Below are 14,770 nucleotides of genomic sequence, written 5' to 3' on the forward strand. Positions count from 1 at the left end.
GCACGCACGGTCTACGAAGGTGGGTATCTCAAGCTACAAAAACTCTTACATCTGGCAGTACTTATGGGATATAAGTGTAGACTTATTGAGAAATGAAATACTAAAGCTGTGCCTAATTTATACTAAGTCCACATTGAAATCTTAACTTTACTGAGATGCCAATGTTTATATATATATATATATATATATATATATATATATATATATATATATATATATATATATATATATAAACATTGGCATCTCAGTAAAGTTAAGATTTCAATGTGGACTTAGTATATATATATATATATATATATATATATATATATATATATATATATATATATATATATAATTTATTTATTTTGATGCTGGGTTCCACTGATAAAATATGAATAAAAATAAACAATAAAAAATAAAAGACATAACAATAACATAACAATCTAGATATAATTTATCATTATGTAGTGACAGGGAGTGTAGTGGTGGCTTGACTTGACGTTGGCACAGTGGCAGTGAGGGATGATCGTGCATCTGTGGAAATCAACATCAGTTAGAGCAATGGCATACGTTTGAATGCACCAATTTTTAAAATAAACACAGGATTAAATGCAGTGATGAGAAAAAGATCCAATGGGCATGTACAAGGAATAAATATGGTTGTACCCACTGTAAAACTTAACCCATAAAGTGTGTCTGATGTACGCAAATGTTGTCTGTGTCCAACGTATTAGTATGCCCAATTTTTCATACGCACAATTTTTCGCCAATATATTTGACCTCAGCACAATTCTTTGGGTCTTCTTTAACCCTTTGAGGGTCGACAGGCCCTCTCCGAAACTCGTTCTCAGGGTCGGCCAAATTTAAAAAAAAAAAATTATTTTCTCTTATGAAAAGATAGAGAATCTTTTCCCGATCATAAAGACACCAAAAGTTTGAAATTTGATAGAAAACTTATGGAATTATGCTCTCGCAAAGTTACCGGTCTCGGCGATGTTTACTCATCGGCGATTTTGCCCAATTTGAGCCCCATTTTCGGCCAATTTCACTGTACTAGTCGACAAAAAACATGAATATTTCGCTAGAACTCCATTTTTTCTATCGAATGGGTGCAAGAAACCACCCATTTATGAAATTCAACTATCCAGTACAGTGGTCAGAATTTAGCAATTTTGCCAATTTCACACAAATTTCAAAAGATGCCAATTTCCGAATAGGGTCCAGAATAAACAAGAAAGACATTCCTGGCACTAAAATGACATTTCCTCTAGTCATTAGTCACGTCTCAAGGCCCCTCTTATATTCTTTTGCTTTCCACTTTGAATTTTTATTCTCACAAAAAATATAAGATTTACTGTTATAAATGGTATAAATGGTATAAATATTATTGGTGCACTTGTGAAAGAATATTAGACTCACCAGTTGACGTGTATTGCACGCTTGGCACGATTTGTTTACTTTTGAAGTTTGGTAAAAATCGAACATTTCTGCTACTTTGAGCTCAATTTCAAGGCACCTTTCATTGTAAAACCAGTCAAAATCATCTCAATTTCTGTAATATGTCTTCCATTCTATAAAATGAGACCAAGAAAACTAGAATAGAACAATAAATACCATACGAAAATACACTGCAAAGCCGCTGATTTATTCCAAAAAAATGGTCAAAGTTTTTTTTTCTCATTATGCACTGTGTGCTGCAGGATTTTTTTTAGACTGTGCACACTGACCACATAGACCCATTCTTTCATATGAAGGCCTACCAGCTTTCTCCCACTAGATTTGAGGCCACTAGAATTTATGCGTACTAGTACGTCAAAAACCCCTACGCGTAAGACGTACTAGTACGACCAAAACCCTCAAAGGGTTAATCCATTCATACATTTGAAAGAAATCTAGGGCCAGGAGGATCCACACAATGTATCATGGTTAACTACTCAGGTGATGACTGTGCCCGACATACTAGTATGCCTAAATAGCATAAGTAAACAGTGAACTCAGTAGTTGTTGTTCCACCACCACCTAACCCTTAAACTGTCCAAACAGATCTATGTTCACATGCGTAGTGCTCCAAAAGTAGATCTACATTTTTTTACATATTTTCAAATATAACAAAAAAAAAATGTAGATCAAAGTTTTTTTGCACGTTTTCAAATGTAAAAAAAATCTACGTTTTTTTCCATACTTTCAAATGTTGAAAAAACGTAGCTCTAGGTTTGGACAGTTTAAGGGTTAACAGCAAATAGGGTGTGGAAGTGACACAAAGATGACTTATTCATTCCAAATTTATAACAATTTCATGATACTAACAGTGGAATTTAGCAACAAAGTCCATTAAGTACATATGTATGTATATTTAACCCAGGATAACCTATTAAAGTCAAACAATGTGAATTATTTCCATGTCTTGAAGAGTATTACACTTTGAAACAATTATAATATTATAAGTATTCCTTATATAACCTTAACCCTTTCAGGGTTTCCGACGTACTAGTACGGCTTACGCACCAGGGTTTTTGGCGTACTAGTACGCCTAAATTCTAGCGCCCTCAAATCTAGTGAGAGAAAGCTGGTAGGCCTACATACGAAAGAATGGGTCTATGTGGTCAGTGTGCGCAGTATAAAAAAAAATCCTGCAGCACAGTGCGTAATGAGAAAAAAAACTTTGACAGTGTTTTTGGTTTAAAACAGCGACTTTGCACTGTATTTTTGTATGGTATTTATGATGGTATTCTAATTTTCCTGGTCTCATTTTATAGAATGGAAGACATATTACAGAAATTGGGACGATTTTGATTGGTTTTACAATGAAAAGTACCTTGAAATTGAGCTCAAAGTAGCAGAAATCTTCGATTTTTGCCAAAGTTCAAAAGTAAGCAAATCTTGCTACACATCCAATACACGTCAACTGGTGAGTCTAATATTCTTTCACAAGTGCGCTGATATTGTTTACACTAATGCAGAAGTCTGCATAACAGTAAATCTTCTACTTTTTGAGAATAAAAATTCAAAGTGGAAAGCAAAAGAATGTAAGAGGGGCCTGGGGACGTGACTAATAAACAGAGGAAATGTTATTTTAGTGCCAGGAATGTCTTTCTTGTTTATTCTGGACCCTATTTGGAAATTGGCATCTTTTGAAATTTGTGTGAAATTGGCAAAATTTGTAAATTCTGACCACTTTATTGGATAGTTGAAATTGGTAAATGGGTGGTTTCTTGTACTCATTCGATAGAAAAAATGGAGTTCTAGTGAAATAGTTATGATTTTTGTTGGCTAGTACACTGGAATTGGCCAAAAATAGGGCTCAAAGTGGGCAAAATTGCCGATGCATAAACATCGTCGAGACTGCTAACTTCGCGAGAGTATAATTTCATAAGTTTTCCATCAAATTATAATCAGGAAAAGATTCTCTATCTTTTCATAAGAATTATTTTTTTTTTTTTTTAAATTTGGTGACCCTGAGAACAAGTCTCGGAGAGGGCCTGGCGACCCTGAAAGGGTTAATAGACCAAAATAGTAAAAATATATTAAAAACAATTATACTTTATCTTCTTTTTTCAACAAACCAGTCGTATCCTACCGAAGAAGGGTGGCCCAAAAAGAAAACTGTTCTACTTCCCCATAGGAAGTGGAGCTATGCCTGGCTAAGCATTTCACTACGTCTGAAGTGTAACATCATCTTTAACACATCTAATATCATAAGAAACTAGTGTACATAGTGTCAAACATTAAAATCAATTAAAAAACATGAAAACAATCATATCTTGACATCAATAATTGTAAAACATAAATATCGCTGGCACATTTACTGCTGTTGCTGATGAGTGATCAATATTTCTCAAAATTCAGTACACCATAAAATCATAAGTTTCTATCAGATTCCACTCATTTTTAGTCCTATTTCTATTTGATTCAGAAAAAATAAACTCTTTTATTCTATAAGATTTTTTTTTCCTCGCAATCACCCCCCCCCCCCCCCGCACAATTTAACCTTTAAACTGTCCAAACGTAGATCTACTTTCACGTGTGTAGCACTGATCGTAGATCTACTTTTTTTTTTTGCACAAGAAAGCATATAAAATCGGATGTAGATCTACGTCTGGAGGGCTACGCACGTGAAAGTAGATCTATGTTTGGACAGTCTAAGGGTTAAATTATGGGATACCCAGTAAAAAATAAAGAGTATGTGTGTGTGTATGTGTGTTGGGGGAGGATTGTGAGATAAAAAAAAAATCTTATGGAATAAAAGAGTTTATTTTTCTGAATCAAATAGAAATAGGACTAAAACTGAGTGGAATCTGAAAGAAACTTATGATTTTATGGTGTATTGAATTTTGAGAAATATTGATCACTCATCAGCAACAGCCGTAAATGTGCCAGCGATATTTATGTTTTACAATTATTAATGCCAAGATATGATCGTTTTCATGTTTTTTAATTGATTTTAATGTTTGACACTATGTAACTTTTAACCCTTAAACTGTCCAAACGTAGATCTACGTTCATGGCGTAGCACTCCGATTGTAGACCTTATTTTTTTTACCTAAGAAAGCATGTAAAACTGGATGTAGATCTACATCCGGAGTACTACGCATGTGAACGTAGACCTACGTTTGGACAGTTAAAGGGCTAAAAGTTACCATATTTTATGGCAAACAGGACGCTCTGGTGTCAAAGACGCCCCCTCAATTCTGACTGGCTAAATTTTGAACAAAAAACGATAAATAGTACTTTGGATTCCAAAATGCTGGGTAAATTTTCGAGACTTATTTTGGGAAAAAATAGCGCCTTCGAAGCTGTAAATTATGGTAAATCTTAAAGGTTAAGGATGAGCACTGTAAATGTACAAACTACAATTGTAGTATGATCATTTCCTGAGTATTTAACCCTTTCAGAGTTGGAACCCCTGATCTGAAACTTGATCTCAGGGTTGGATAATATATATATAAAAAAAATTCTCATGAAAGGACAGAGAATATTTTTCCAAAGGTAATGAAATAAGCATGAAATTTGATGGAAAACTTACGGAATTATGCTCTCACAAAGATAATGGTTTTGGTGATATTTATGCATCGGTGATTTTGCCCACTTTGAGCCTTACTTATGGCCAATTCCATTGTTCCAGTCAACCAAAATCATAGCTATTTAGCCAGTATTCATTCTATTCTATTGACTGAGCACAAGAAACCACCCATTTACCTATTTCAACTACCCAATAGTGATCAGAAATCTGTAATTTGGCCACTTTCACACAAAATTAAAAAAACTGCTAATTTCAAATCAGGGTCCAGAATAAACAATGTAGACATTCCTGGTATTAAAACAACATTTCCTCTTTTCATTAATCACATCCTCGGGCCTTTCCTATATTACACTTGCTTTCTATTTTGAATTTTTATTCACACAAAAAAAAAAATTTACTGCTATGCAGAATATCTCATTATAGTAATAATTGTATAAATAATGTCAGCACATCTGTAAACATGTATTAGCCTGACGAGTCGTACACGTATTGGACGAATGATGTAATCTGTGTACTCTGGAACACTGTTAAAAATAAAAAAAATCAAACATTTCCGCTTGTTTGAGCACAATTTCAAGCTACTTTCGGTCCTAAAACTGATCAAAATTATTTCTATTTCTTTAAAATATGTTCCATTCTATCAAATGAAGCCAAGAAACCTAGAAAACAACCATAAAAACCATGAGAAAATAAAATGCAAAGTCCTGCAAGATTTTCTTTATATGGTGCACACTTATTGCATTGACCCATTCTCTCATATCTAGGCCCAAATTTACCACTCACAGCTTATCTGAGAGAGCCAAGCTCATCACATAGAACAACAGGACCAACCTGTGCTTCAAAGCTGTAGTACATTGGGACCCACCCTGAAAGGGTTAAGATAAACTGTAACTCAGGGTAATGATTCCTAAAGGACAGAAAATGTCTATATGAAGGGTAGTTGAAACCTTTGTAGGTATTTGTGACAGAAGACAGCAGGATGTGAATATGAATAAAATTAATGTAATCTATGATAGTAAAATGAAATGCAAAGTGTATGTAAAATGAGAGTGAATAGAAATAGTATTGTAATTTGTTAAGTTCATGACATGACAGAAGATCATGTTTCATTTTCATTTGTCACTTTCATAAACATAACCTGGTTTCTTTGTGTAAGAATGTGACAACTGTATGACTTATGATAACCATACCAGGTGGTAGAATTCATTGGCAAATATTTTAAGTGCTACCAGAGAAAACCCAAGCACCATATTTTCTGGCATTTAATGTCCACAAGCATATCAGACATATAAGATGAAATTTCAAAGCAGTTGTAACGTAACATTAGTAAACAACTGCTAAAGCGTAACCCAAAGCCTACCCTTGACCCTGACCTTGAGCATATAAAGCGCAGGGTGATTTTCCAAGGCTTTTCCAAGGCTACCGTTGTCCTATTATTTTTACTATTCCTTGATAATGTGAGAAATGACAAAAGCAACTGGAATTTCACTATTTTTCAGTGTGATTATTTTGTGTGCATATGTGTATGTTGGTTGGAGGGAGGGGGGTAAAGGAGGTTTTGTGGGCGAGGGGCTTGGATTTCCGGCAAGCGTGCATGAGCGTGTTAGATAGGAGTGAATGGAGACGAATGGTATTTGGGACCTGACAAGCTGTTGGAGTGTGAGCAGGGTAATATTTTTTGAAGGAATTCAGGGAAACTGGTTATTTTTATATAGCCGAACTTGAGTCCTGGAAATGGGAAGTACAATGCCTGCATTTAAAGGAGGGGTTTGGGATATTACCTGGAGTTTACCTGGAGAGAGTTCCGGGGGTCAACGCCCCCGCGGCCCGGTCTGTGACCAGGCCTCCTGGTGGATCAGAGCCTGATCAACCAGGCTGTTGCTGCTGGCTGCATGCAAACCAACGTACGAGCCACAGCCCGGCTGATCAGGAACTGACTTTAGGTGCTTGTCCAGTGCCAGCTTGAAGACTACCAGGGGTCTGTTGGTAATCCCCCTTATGTGTGCTGGGAGGCAGTTGAACAGTCTCGGGCCCCTGACACTTATTGTATGGTCTCTTAACGTGCTAGTGACACCCCTGCTTTTCATTGGGGGGATCGTGCATCGTCTGCCAAGTCTTTTGCTTTCGTAGTGAGTGATTTTCGTGTGTAAGTTCGGTACTAGTCCCTCTAGGATTTTCCAGGTGTATATAATCATGTATCTCTCCCTCCTGCATTCCAGGGAATACAGGTTTAGGAACCTCAAGCGCTCCCAGTAATTGAGGTGTTTTATCTCCGTTATGAGCGCCGTGAAAGTTCTCTGTACATTTTCTAGGTCGGCAATTTCACCTGCCTTGAAAGGTGCTGTTAGTGTGCAGCAATATTCCAGCCTAGATAGAACAAGTGACCTGAAGAGTGTCATCATGGGCTTGGCCTCCCTAGTTTTGAAGGTTCTCATTATCCATCCTGTCATTTTTCTAGCAGATGCGATTGATACAATGTTATGGTCCAGTTTGGAGGGATATGTTGTGTATCTTTATACATATGTTTCTAAACTGTTGTATTCTGAGCACCTCTGCAAAAACAGTGATTATGTGTGAGTGAGGTGAAAGTGTTGAATGACGATGAAAGTATTTTCTTTTTGGCGATTTTGTTTCTTTTTTGGGTCACCCTGCCTCGGTGGGAGACGGCCGACTTGTTGAAAAAAAAAAATGTGTACATATGCACAGGACTGCAAAACTGCGGCATATTTTCGATCATGACCATGATATTTATCTATGATGATACAACTTTAGGGGAAAAATAGCTAAAAGGGCTGCGCTAGATGCCATTAGGAAAGAAGAGTTCCAGAAATGTTTCGAGAAGCGGCAGAGGCGCTGGGATCAGTGTATAGCCTCCCAAGGAGAGTACTTTGAGGGAGACAACTTTAACTAGGTAATTAGGTTAGCCTATATATTTTTCCGAGGCTGTCAAAGAACTTTTTGATAGCACCTCGTAGATTTCTGAGTACCACACATTTTCTCTTGGCACCACCACTTGCTGTAGAGGCCATTGTTAATTACACTTTATTTAATATGCTAATAAAGTCACACAAAATGCTCTAAATCCAGGAAAAATTAAAGGCTGAATAACAAGTGTATGAATGAGTGAAGACAAACAATACACTGACGGGGCAGCTCAGGGAACAATAAAAGCAGACAGGTCCTGGACATGGCTGCTTTGGCCTGTACTAGACAAACATCAGAGTTAGTTGACTTGACCTGATACTTCAGAAGACAACTGGACACTATCCCCAGACAAAATGTGGAATTACGGATTGCTTGCTCCTGGAAGATCATGATCATACAGTACAGTACAATTTTCTCAAAAAACAAAAATACAGATGAGAATCAACTCTTTACCAGAGAAGGCTCCAGATTCTAGAATAGGGAAACATGAAATGAAGCTACACACTCAATCCATCACAAAAAGTCAATGTGTAATAAGTATGTTGATATTATTTGTCTTCACAAGAGTGAAATTGTACAACCTACAGTTTTCTAAGTCACTGCTGACATGTAATGATTAAATATTCATATACAGTGGTACCTTAACTTACAAGTTTAATTAGTTCCATGACAGAGCTCCTAACTCAATTTGCTCGTGTATAAAATCAATTTTCCTCATTGAAATTACAGTGGTACCCCAAGTTTCATACAGCTCCCAACTCGAACAACTATGTAAGTGTATTATTGAAGGTGCTTTTTTAAGTGTATTTTTGGGGGTCTGAAATGGACTAATCTAATTTACATTATTTCTCAAGGGAACAAATTCGTTCAGTAAAGGCACTCAAAAAGCCTTCTGGAACGAATTATGGCCGAAACTCGGGGTACCACTGTAATTGAAATGCCGTTAATCAGTTCTAGCCCAAAAAAAATCACCCCAAGAGTAGGAGAAAATACTTCAATATAATGCTAATATTAACTCTATGGCTTATTAATCTATCAGAATTGATCTAATATTCAAATTCGAAGTTTATTCTCTATAAGGATTACAATGCTGAGCTTACAGAATTTGGTTATTGTGTGGTTTACATGTAGTAAAATAATAATTACCGAGTGTACCACTAGAACACCTAGCATGGCTAGGCATTTCGGGCAGACTTAAATTAAATCTTAAGTTGGTATTATGGCTAAGTGACTAAATACTAGTTTGTGAGTTTAGCAATGTGAATGCTTTTGTTTTGGCACTATACATAGTTTCAGTATTGGAGTATCACAGGCCAACTTATGACTAGTTAAGATTCATTATTTTGAGATTGAGACTGATATTTCTGTTTATGGTCAAATGGGTGAGTGAGTGTAAGTGTTAACCACCAGGTGGTATTCGTGTAATTAGTTGACAGGGTGTGTCAGGGAGATAAGATGTTTTCCGATGGTAGTTTTGAAGGTGATGAATGTGTCTGCAGTTTTAGAATTTTCAGGTAGGGTGTTCCAGATTTTAGGGCCTTTGACATACATTGAATTTTTGTACAGGTTTAGTCGGACACGGGGAATGTCAGAGATGTTTGTGTCTGGTGTTGTGCCTGTGGGTTCTGTCACAACTATCAAGAAAGCGTTTTAGGTCAAGGTTAATATTGGAATTTAAGGTCCTGTAGATGTAGATTGCACATAATAAACACTATAAGTATCATAGAAACATGATATATACTCTAGAATGAATAAAATAGGCCATAATATGGCGAGTGTCCAGGACCAGTCTGAGTATATAAAATCATTACTGCTCCTTCCTATAACGTGTTCTTGGTCCTGGGTAAGAGAAAATGGAGTTTTTGAGAGGCTAACTGCACTAGATCACTAGTGAAGTGATATATGGATATCTCAGAAGTTATCGACTTATTTTATGAAGCCCACCATTTATTATTGAAGTACAGTAGGGCCCCACTTATACGGCGGGTTAGGTTCCAGGCTGTCGCCGGAAAGCAGACATCACCGGAAGGCAGAACTCCATTTTTTCCATTTATAAATGCATATAAATGCCAGACGACAAGTTTACACTAAATTATATTAAGTTAGTAATAGAAATAGGCATTAAAAACACACAAAGTAAAATACAGTCACAGTAAATTCATTACTTATCTTAAAGTATTTGTAATCTTAATGTAGGGAGAGAGGTGAGTAGTACTTATTTGTAGGAAGTCAGGTGCAGGTAGCCCAGGTGTAGGTAGCACTGGCTCCCCGTCTCATACTTAATATACGATATTTAAAACATCCCAGAGGTAAAATACACATACAGTACACTCATTATTTACCTTAAAATATGTGTAGTCTTAATATAGGAAGAGAGGAGAGTAGTATTTATTTGTATAAAGTCAGTGTAGGTAGCCGGTAGGTGTAGCTGGTAGATGTAGCCTGGGCTACACCTACCGGCTACCTACACTGTGGCCCAGAGCCATATTATTAACATCGAGATGCCTTGTTCACTGAATTTAATCATTTCTAACAACTACCTTTAGATGCCATCATAAACAAAGGTAGAAGTAATGAATAATTCATGCCGAAAATTGTAAACAAAAGCGGAGTGGGGGAGTGGCTGGGCCAAACGCAGATTCATACACGTTTTCTCTGATGGCTGAACAGTGAAAACGTAATGTTGTCCTCCACCCGGCTCCACAAGTATTATTATCAGAGCATATAAAATATGCAATAAATGCCAGACAACAAGTTTACACTAACTTATATTAAGTTAGTGTAGTGATACTGCTCCTGTGGGGAGCAGCAGCAGGATAATACTGCACCACCTCTCGGGGCCCTTAACAACAACAACAGTTTGGTGTGTGTCATGGGCGCCAACACATGGTGTGTGATTCTCTTCTCTTCTATCCATATATTAGTGATGCAGATTACATGGTGAGTTTAAATATGTGGCCTGTAGTTATAACTTTTCTCTTGACATATGCAAGACATCACCATCCCCGTAGAAGCTGTTATTAGATGTACTAGTCATTATATTTTGTTGTTGCAGAAGTACTATGAAGATTCTATGTTCAATAAAGCCTAGAGATAAGGCCTGTGTTTCTATCACAACAATTTATTGAACATAGAATCCTGGGCTACCTGGTGGTGATCCTGCGCTAGACTACATCACAACATGGAGCGTTTACTGAAACCTGAGAGGCTAGACTGTGACCCCAGCTTATCAACGGCTGCTCAGGAATGGAAGCACTGGTTTAAGACTTTCGAAAACTTCTTGGGAGCCCTTCCTAAAGAAGATCTAGATAAACTAAGTCTGCTCATCAATTTTGTGTCACCTAAGATATATGAGGCTATTTCTGAGTGTAATACCTACGAAGATGCTATCAAAACCCTCAAGTCTCGGTATATTAAACCTACAAATGAAATCTTTGCACGCTATCGCCTTGCAACTCGCCGCCAGCAGATTGATGAATCCTTAGAGGAATACCTTCAAGCACTGAAAATTTTAGGTAAGGACTGTCACTTCTAAGCAGTGACAGCTGCTCAGTATTGTGAAGAGTCCATCAGGGATGCTTTTATCAGTGGCCTGCAATCACCAATAATAAGGCAGCGTTTATTGGAGAATAAAACTCTCGACTTAGCTGCTGCCTTTGACCAGGCAAGAGCTCTAGATTCAGCCCAGAAGAATTCTGAAGTATACAGTACCACTCAGCCTTCTCGAGTGGTAAGTGCTGCAATTCCTGACCAAGACTCTTGCAATGAAGTTACTGTGGAACCTGCCTCAGTGACAGCAGCAGCAGGTACGGTGCGTTTCTTTTGTGGTTTTTCAAGACATCCACGTCCAAAGTGTCCTGCTCGTAAAGCAATGTGCCATAAATGCCACAAGAAAGGTCACTTTGCTAAAGTATGTCGTGCTAATGCATCAACAAGAGCTAGTGCCTCCACACATTCCAGTGATCATGCGACTCTAGCAACAGTGACTTCTGCGGGTACTCCAAATTCACTGTCAAAGGCAGTTGTGAAAGTATTCATCAAAGGAACAGAAGTAGATGGTCTTATTGATAGTGGCAGCTCAGAGAGTTTCATCAACCTTGACTTAGTTAAACGCCACTCCTTGACTGTACATCACTCATCAGGTACCGTTTCCATGGCATCAACATCTCTCTCTATTCAGACCTTAGGGTTTTGTAAGGTAAATCTCAGAGTTAATGGAAAGGATTATCAAGATGTACATTTAGCTATTCTGCCACAACTGTGCTCTGATGTTATCCTTGGTCAGGACTTTCAGAAGCTGCATGGTAGTGTCACCTTAACATATGGAGGTGAACTGCCTCCTCTTGTTGTCTGTGGACTTAGCACTCTAAGGGTAGATCCACCAAAGCTGTTTGCAAATCTTACCGCGGATTGCCATCCTATATCAGCTAAGTCACGCAGCTATTCTTATGAGGATCGGATGTTCATTGAGAAAGAAACTCAAAGGCTGCTGAAGGAGGGTATTATAGAACCGAGTAATTCCCCTTGGCGTGCACAGGTTGTTGTTGTTAAAGATGATTATAGGAAACGGAGACTGGCTATCGATTACTCTGAGACAATCAACAAATTTACACTTCTTAATGGGTACCCTCTACCTCGAATTGATGATACAGTGAACAAAATTGCTCAGTACTATGTGTTTAGCACAATTGATCTACAGAGTGCCTATCATCAAGTCCCTATAAGGAATGAAGATAAACCATACACAGCATTTCAGGCTAGTGATGGCCTGTATCAGTTTACCAGAGTCCCTTTTGGAGTCACCAATGGGGTAGCCTGCTTCCAACGAATTATGGATTCACTCATTCAGGAAGAGCAACTCATGGGAACTTACGCGTATTTAGATAATGTTACCATTTGTGGCAAGACCCAGGAGGAACATGATGCAAACCTTGATAAGTTTTTGGAAGCCGCCAAGAAGAAAAATATCAGTTACAATGAGGAAAAGTGCACTTTTTCAACTAAAAGGCTTAGCATCCTTGGTTATGTAGTGGAAGGAGGTTCAATATTCCCAGACCCTGAACGACTACGACCTCTACGGGAACTTCCAATGCCTCAAGACAAAAAGTCACTCCGAAGAACTCTTGGTCTCTTTGCTTATTACTCACAATGGATCTACAACTATTCAAGTAAAGTCCGCCCATTGAGTGCTACCACATTTCCTGTGACAAAGGAAGCAGAAGCCGCTTTCCATACTCTCAAACAGGACATTGAAAACTCAGTAGTTCAAGCCATTGACGAGTCCCTACCATTCGAAGTGGAAACGGACGCATCTGACATTGCCATTGCTGCAGTCTTATCTCAGGCAGGACGACCAGTAGCCTTCTTTTCGAGAACTTTTCAAGGATCAGAGAAATGTTACGCTGCTGTAGAAAAGGAAGCCCAGGCCATCATAGAAGCAGTTCGCCACTGGAGGCATTATTTAACTGGTAGACATTTCACCATAAGGACTGACCAACGGTCTGTGATGTATATGTTCGACAAGAAGCACAAAAGTAGGATAAAGAATGACAAGATATTACGCTGGAGGATGGAACTATCGTGTTATGACTTTGATATTCTGTACCGACCAGGTCAAGAGAACATCTCACCTGATGCATTCTCTAGGTCTCACTGTGGAGCAGCATGTCATGATTTGCAATCACTCTCAGCGCTCCACAAGGCTTTGTGTCACCCAGGAGTTACACGCCTGTACCATTTTGTCAAATCAAAGAACATGCCCTACTCAGTGGAAGATGTGCGACAAGTGATCAGAGCATGCAGAGAATGTGCAGAGTGCAAGCCAAATTTTCATCAGCCAGAGAAGACTCATCTCATAAAATCCACCCAGCCTTTCGAGAGACTGAATATAGATTTCAAAGGACCTCTACCAAGCACAAATCAGAATAGGTATTTCCTTAACATAGTAGATGAATATTCAAGGTTTCCCTTTGTATTCCCCTGTGCAAATATGACTGCTTCAACTGTTATTAGTTGTTTTTCACAGTTGTTCTCTATGTTTGGTATGCCAGCTTATATCCATTCAGACAGGGGATCCTCGTTCATGAGTAACGAACTTCAGGAGTTTTTGGCTAGCAAAGGTATTGCCTGCAGCAGAACAACAAGCTACAACCCTCAAGGCAGTGGTCAAGTGGAGCGGTTCAATGGTACTATATGGAAGGCAGTTACAATGACATTGAAGTCGCGCAATCTACCTGTTCAACACTTGCAAACTGTCCTACCTGATGCTCTTCACTCTATTAGATCATTGCTGTGCACAGCTACTAATGCAACCCCTCATGAAAGACTCCTCAACTATTCACGTCGTTCCTCTACGGGAGCCTCCGTGCCCACTTGGTTATGTCATCCTGGACCCGTTCTCCTGAAGAGTCACCGTAGGATGAACAAGACGGATCCTTTAGTGGAAGAGGTAGAGCTCCTGCAAGCTAATCCACATTACGCCCACATTCGCTACCAAAATGGTGAAGAGACTACAGTATCTACAAGACATTTAGCCCCAGTTGAAATCCCCATTAGTGTGGAATCTCAAGATACACCAACAGATGTGAAAGATGCTTCGTTTTCTCCTGGAAAGCCCCTTGAGACTACCCCTACGGAAATAGAGGATTCTGCTCCAGCAGTTAGTCAAACCCCGCTGGAAAATATTGAACCTGGTGAAGAGGCTCAAGGGCTACGAAGGTCGGGACGTGTACGTCGCCCACCTAACAGTTTGGGAGATTACTGTCTCTGATATTTTAGAAGGGGGAGATTGTAGTGATACTGCTCCTGTGGGGAGCTTCAGCAGGATAATACTGCACCACCTCT

At 38.5% G+C, this 14,770-nt stretch overlaps 1 protein-coding gene across 12 annotated transcripts in view; it reads right to left on the bottom strand.

Annotated features, from left to right (window-relative positions):
- Positions 1 to 332: 332 nt before the first annotated feature.
- cic (Putative transcription factor capicua) overlaps positions 333 to 14,770 on the bottom strand; it is a 653,343-nt gene continuing 638,905 nt past the window's right edge. For all 12 annotated transcript variants that reach the window (XM_070089069.1, XM_070089070.1, XM_070089072.1 and 9 more), the window contains exon 20: positions 333 to 516. In XM_070089069.1, coding sequence (XP_069945170.1) covers positions 443 to 516 — 74 coding nt within the window. In that variant the 3' untranslated portion in view covers positions 333 to 442. The remainder of the gene's footprint in view (positions 517 to 14,770) is intronic.

Source organism: Cherax quadricarinatus, chromosome 27 (assembly GCF_038502225.1).
Source record: "Cherax quadricarinatus isolate ZL_2023a chromosome 27, ASM3850222v1, whole genome shotgun sequence".
Lineage (NCBI taxonomy): Eukaryota > Metazoa > Arthropoda > Malacostraca > Decapoda > Parastacidae > Cherax > Cherax quadricarinatus.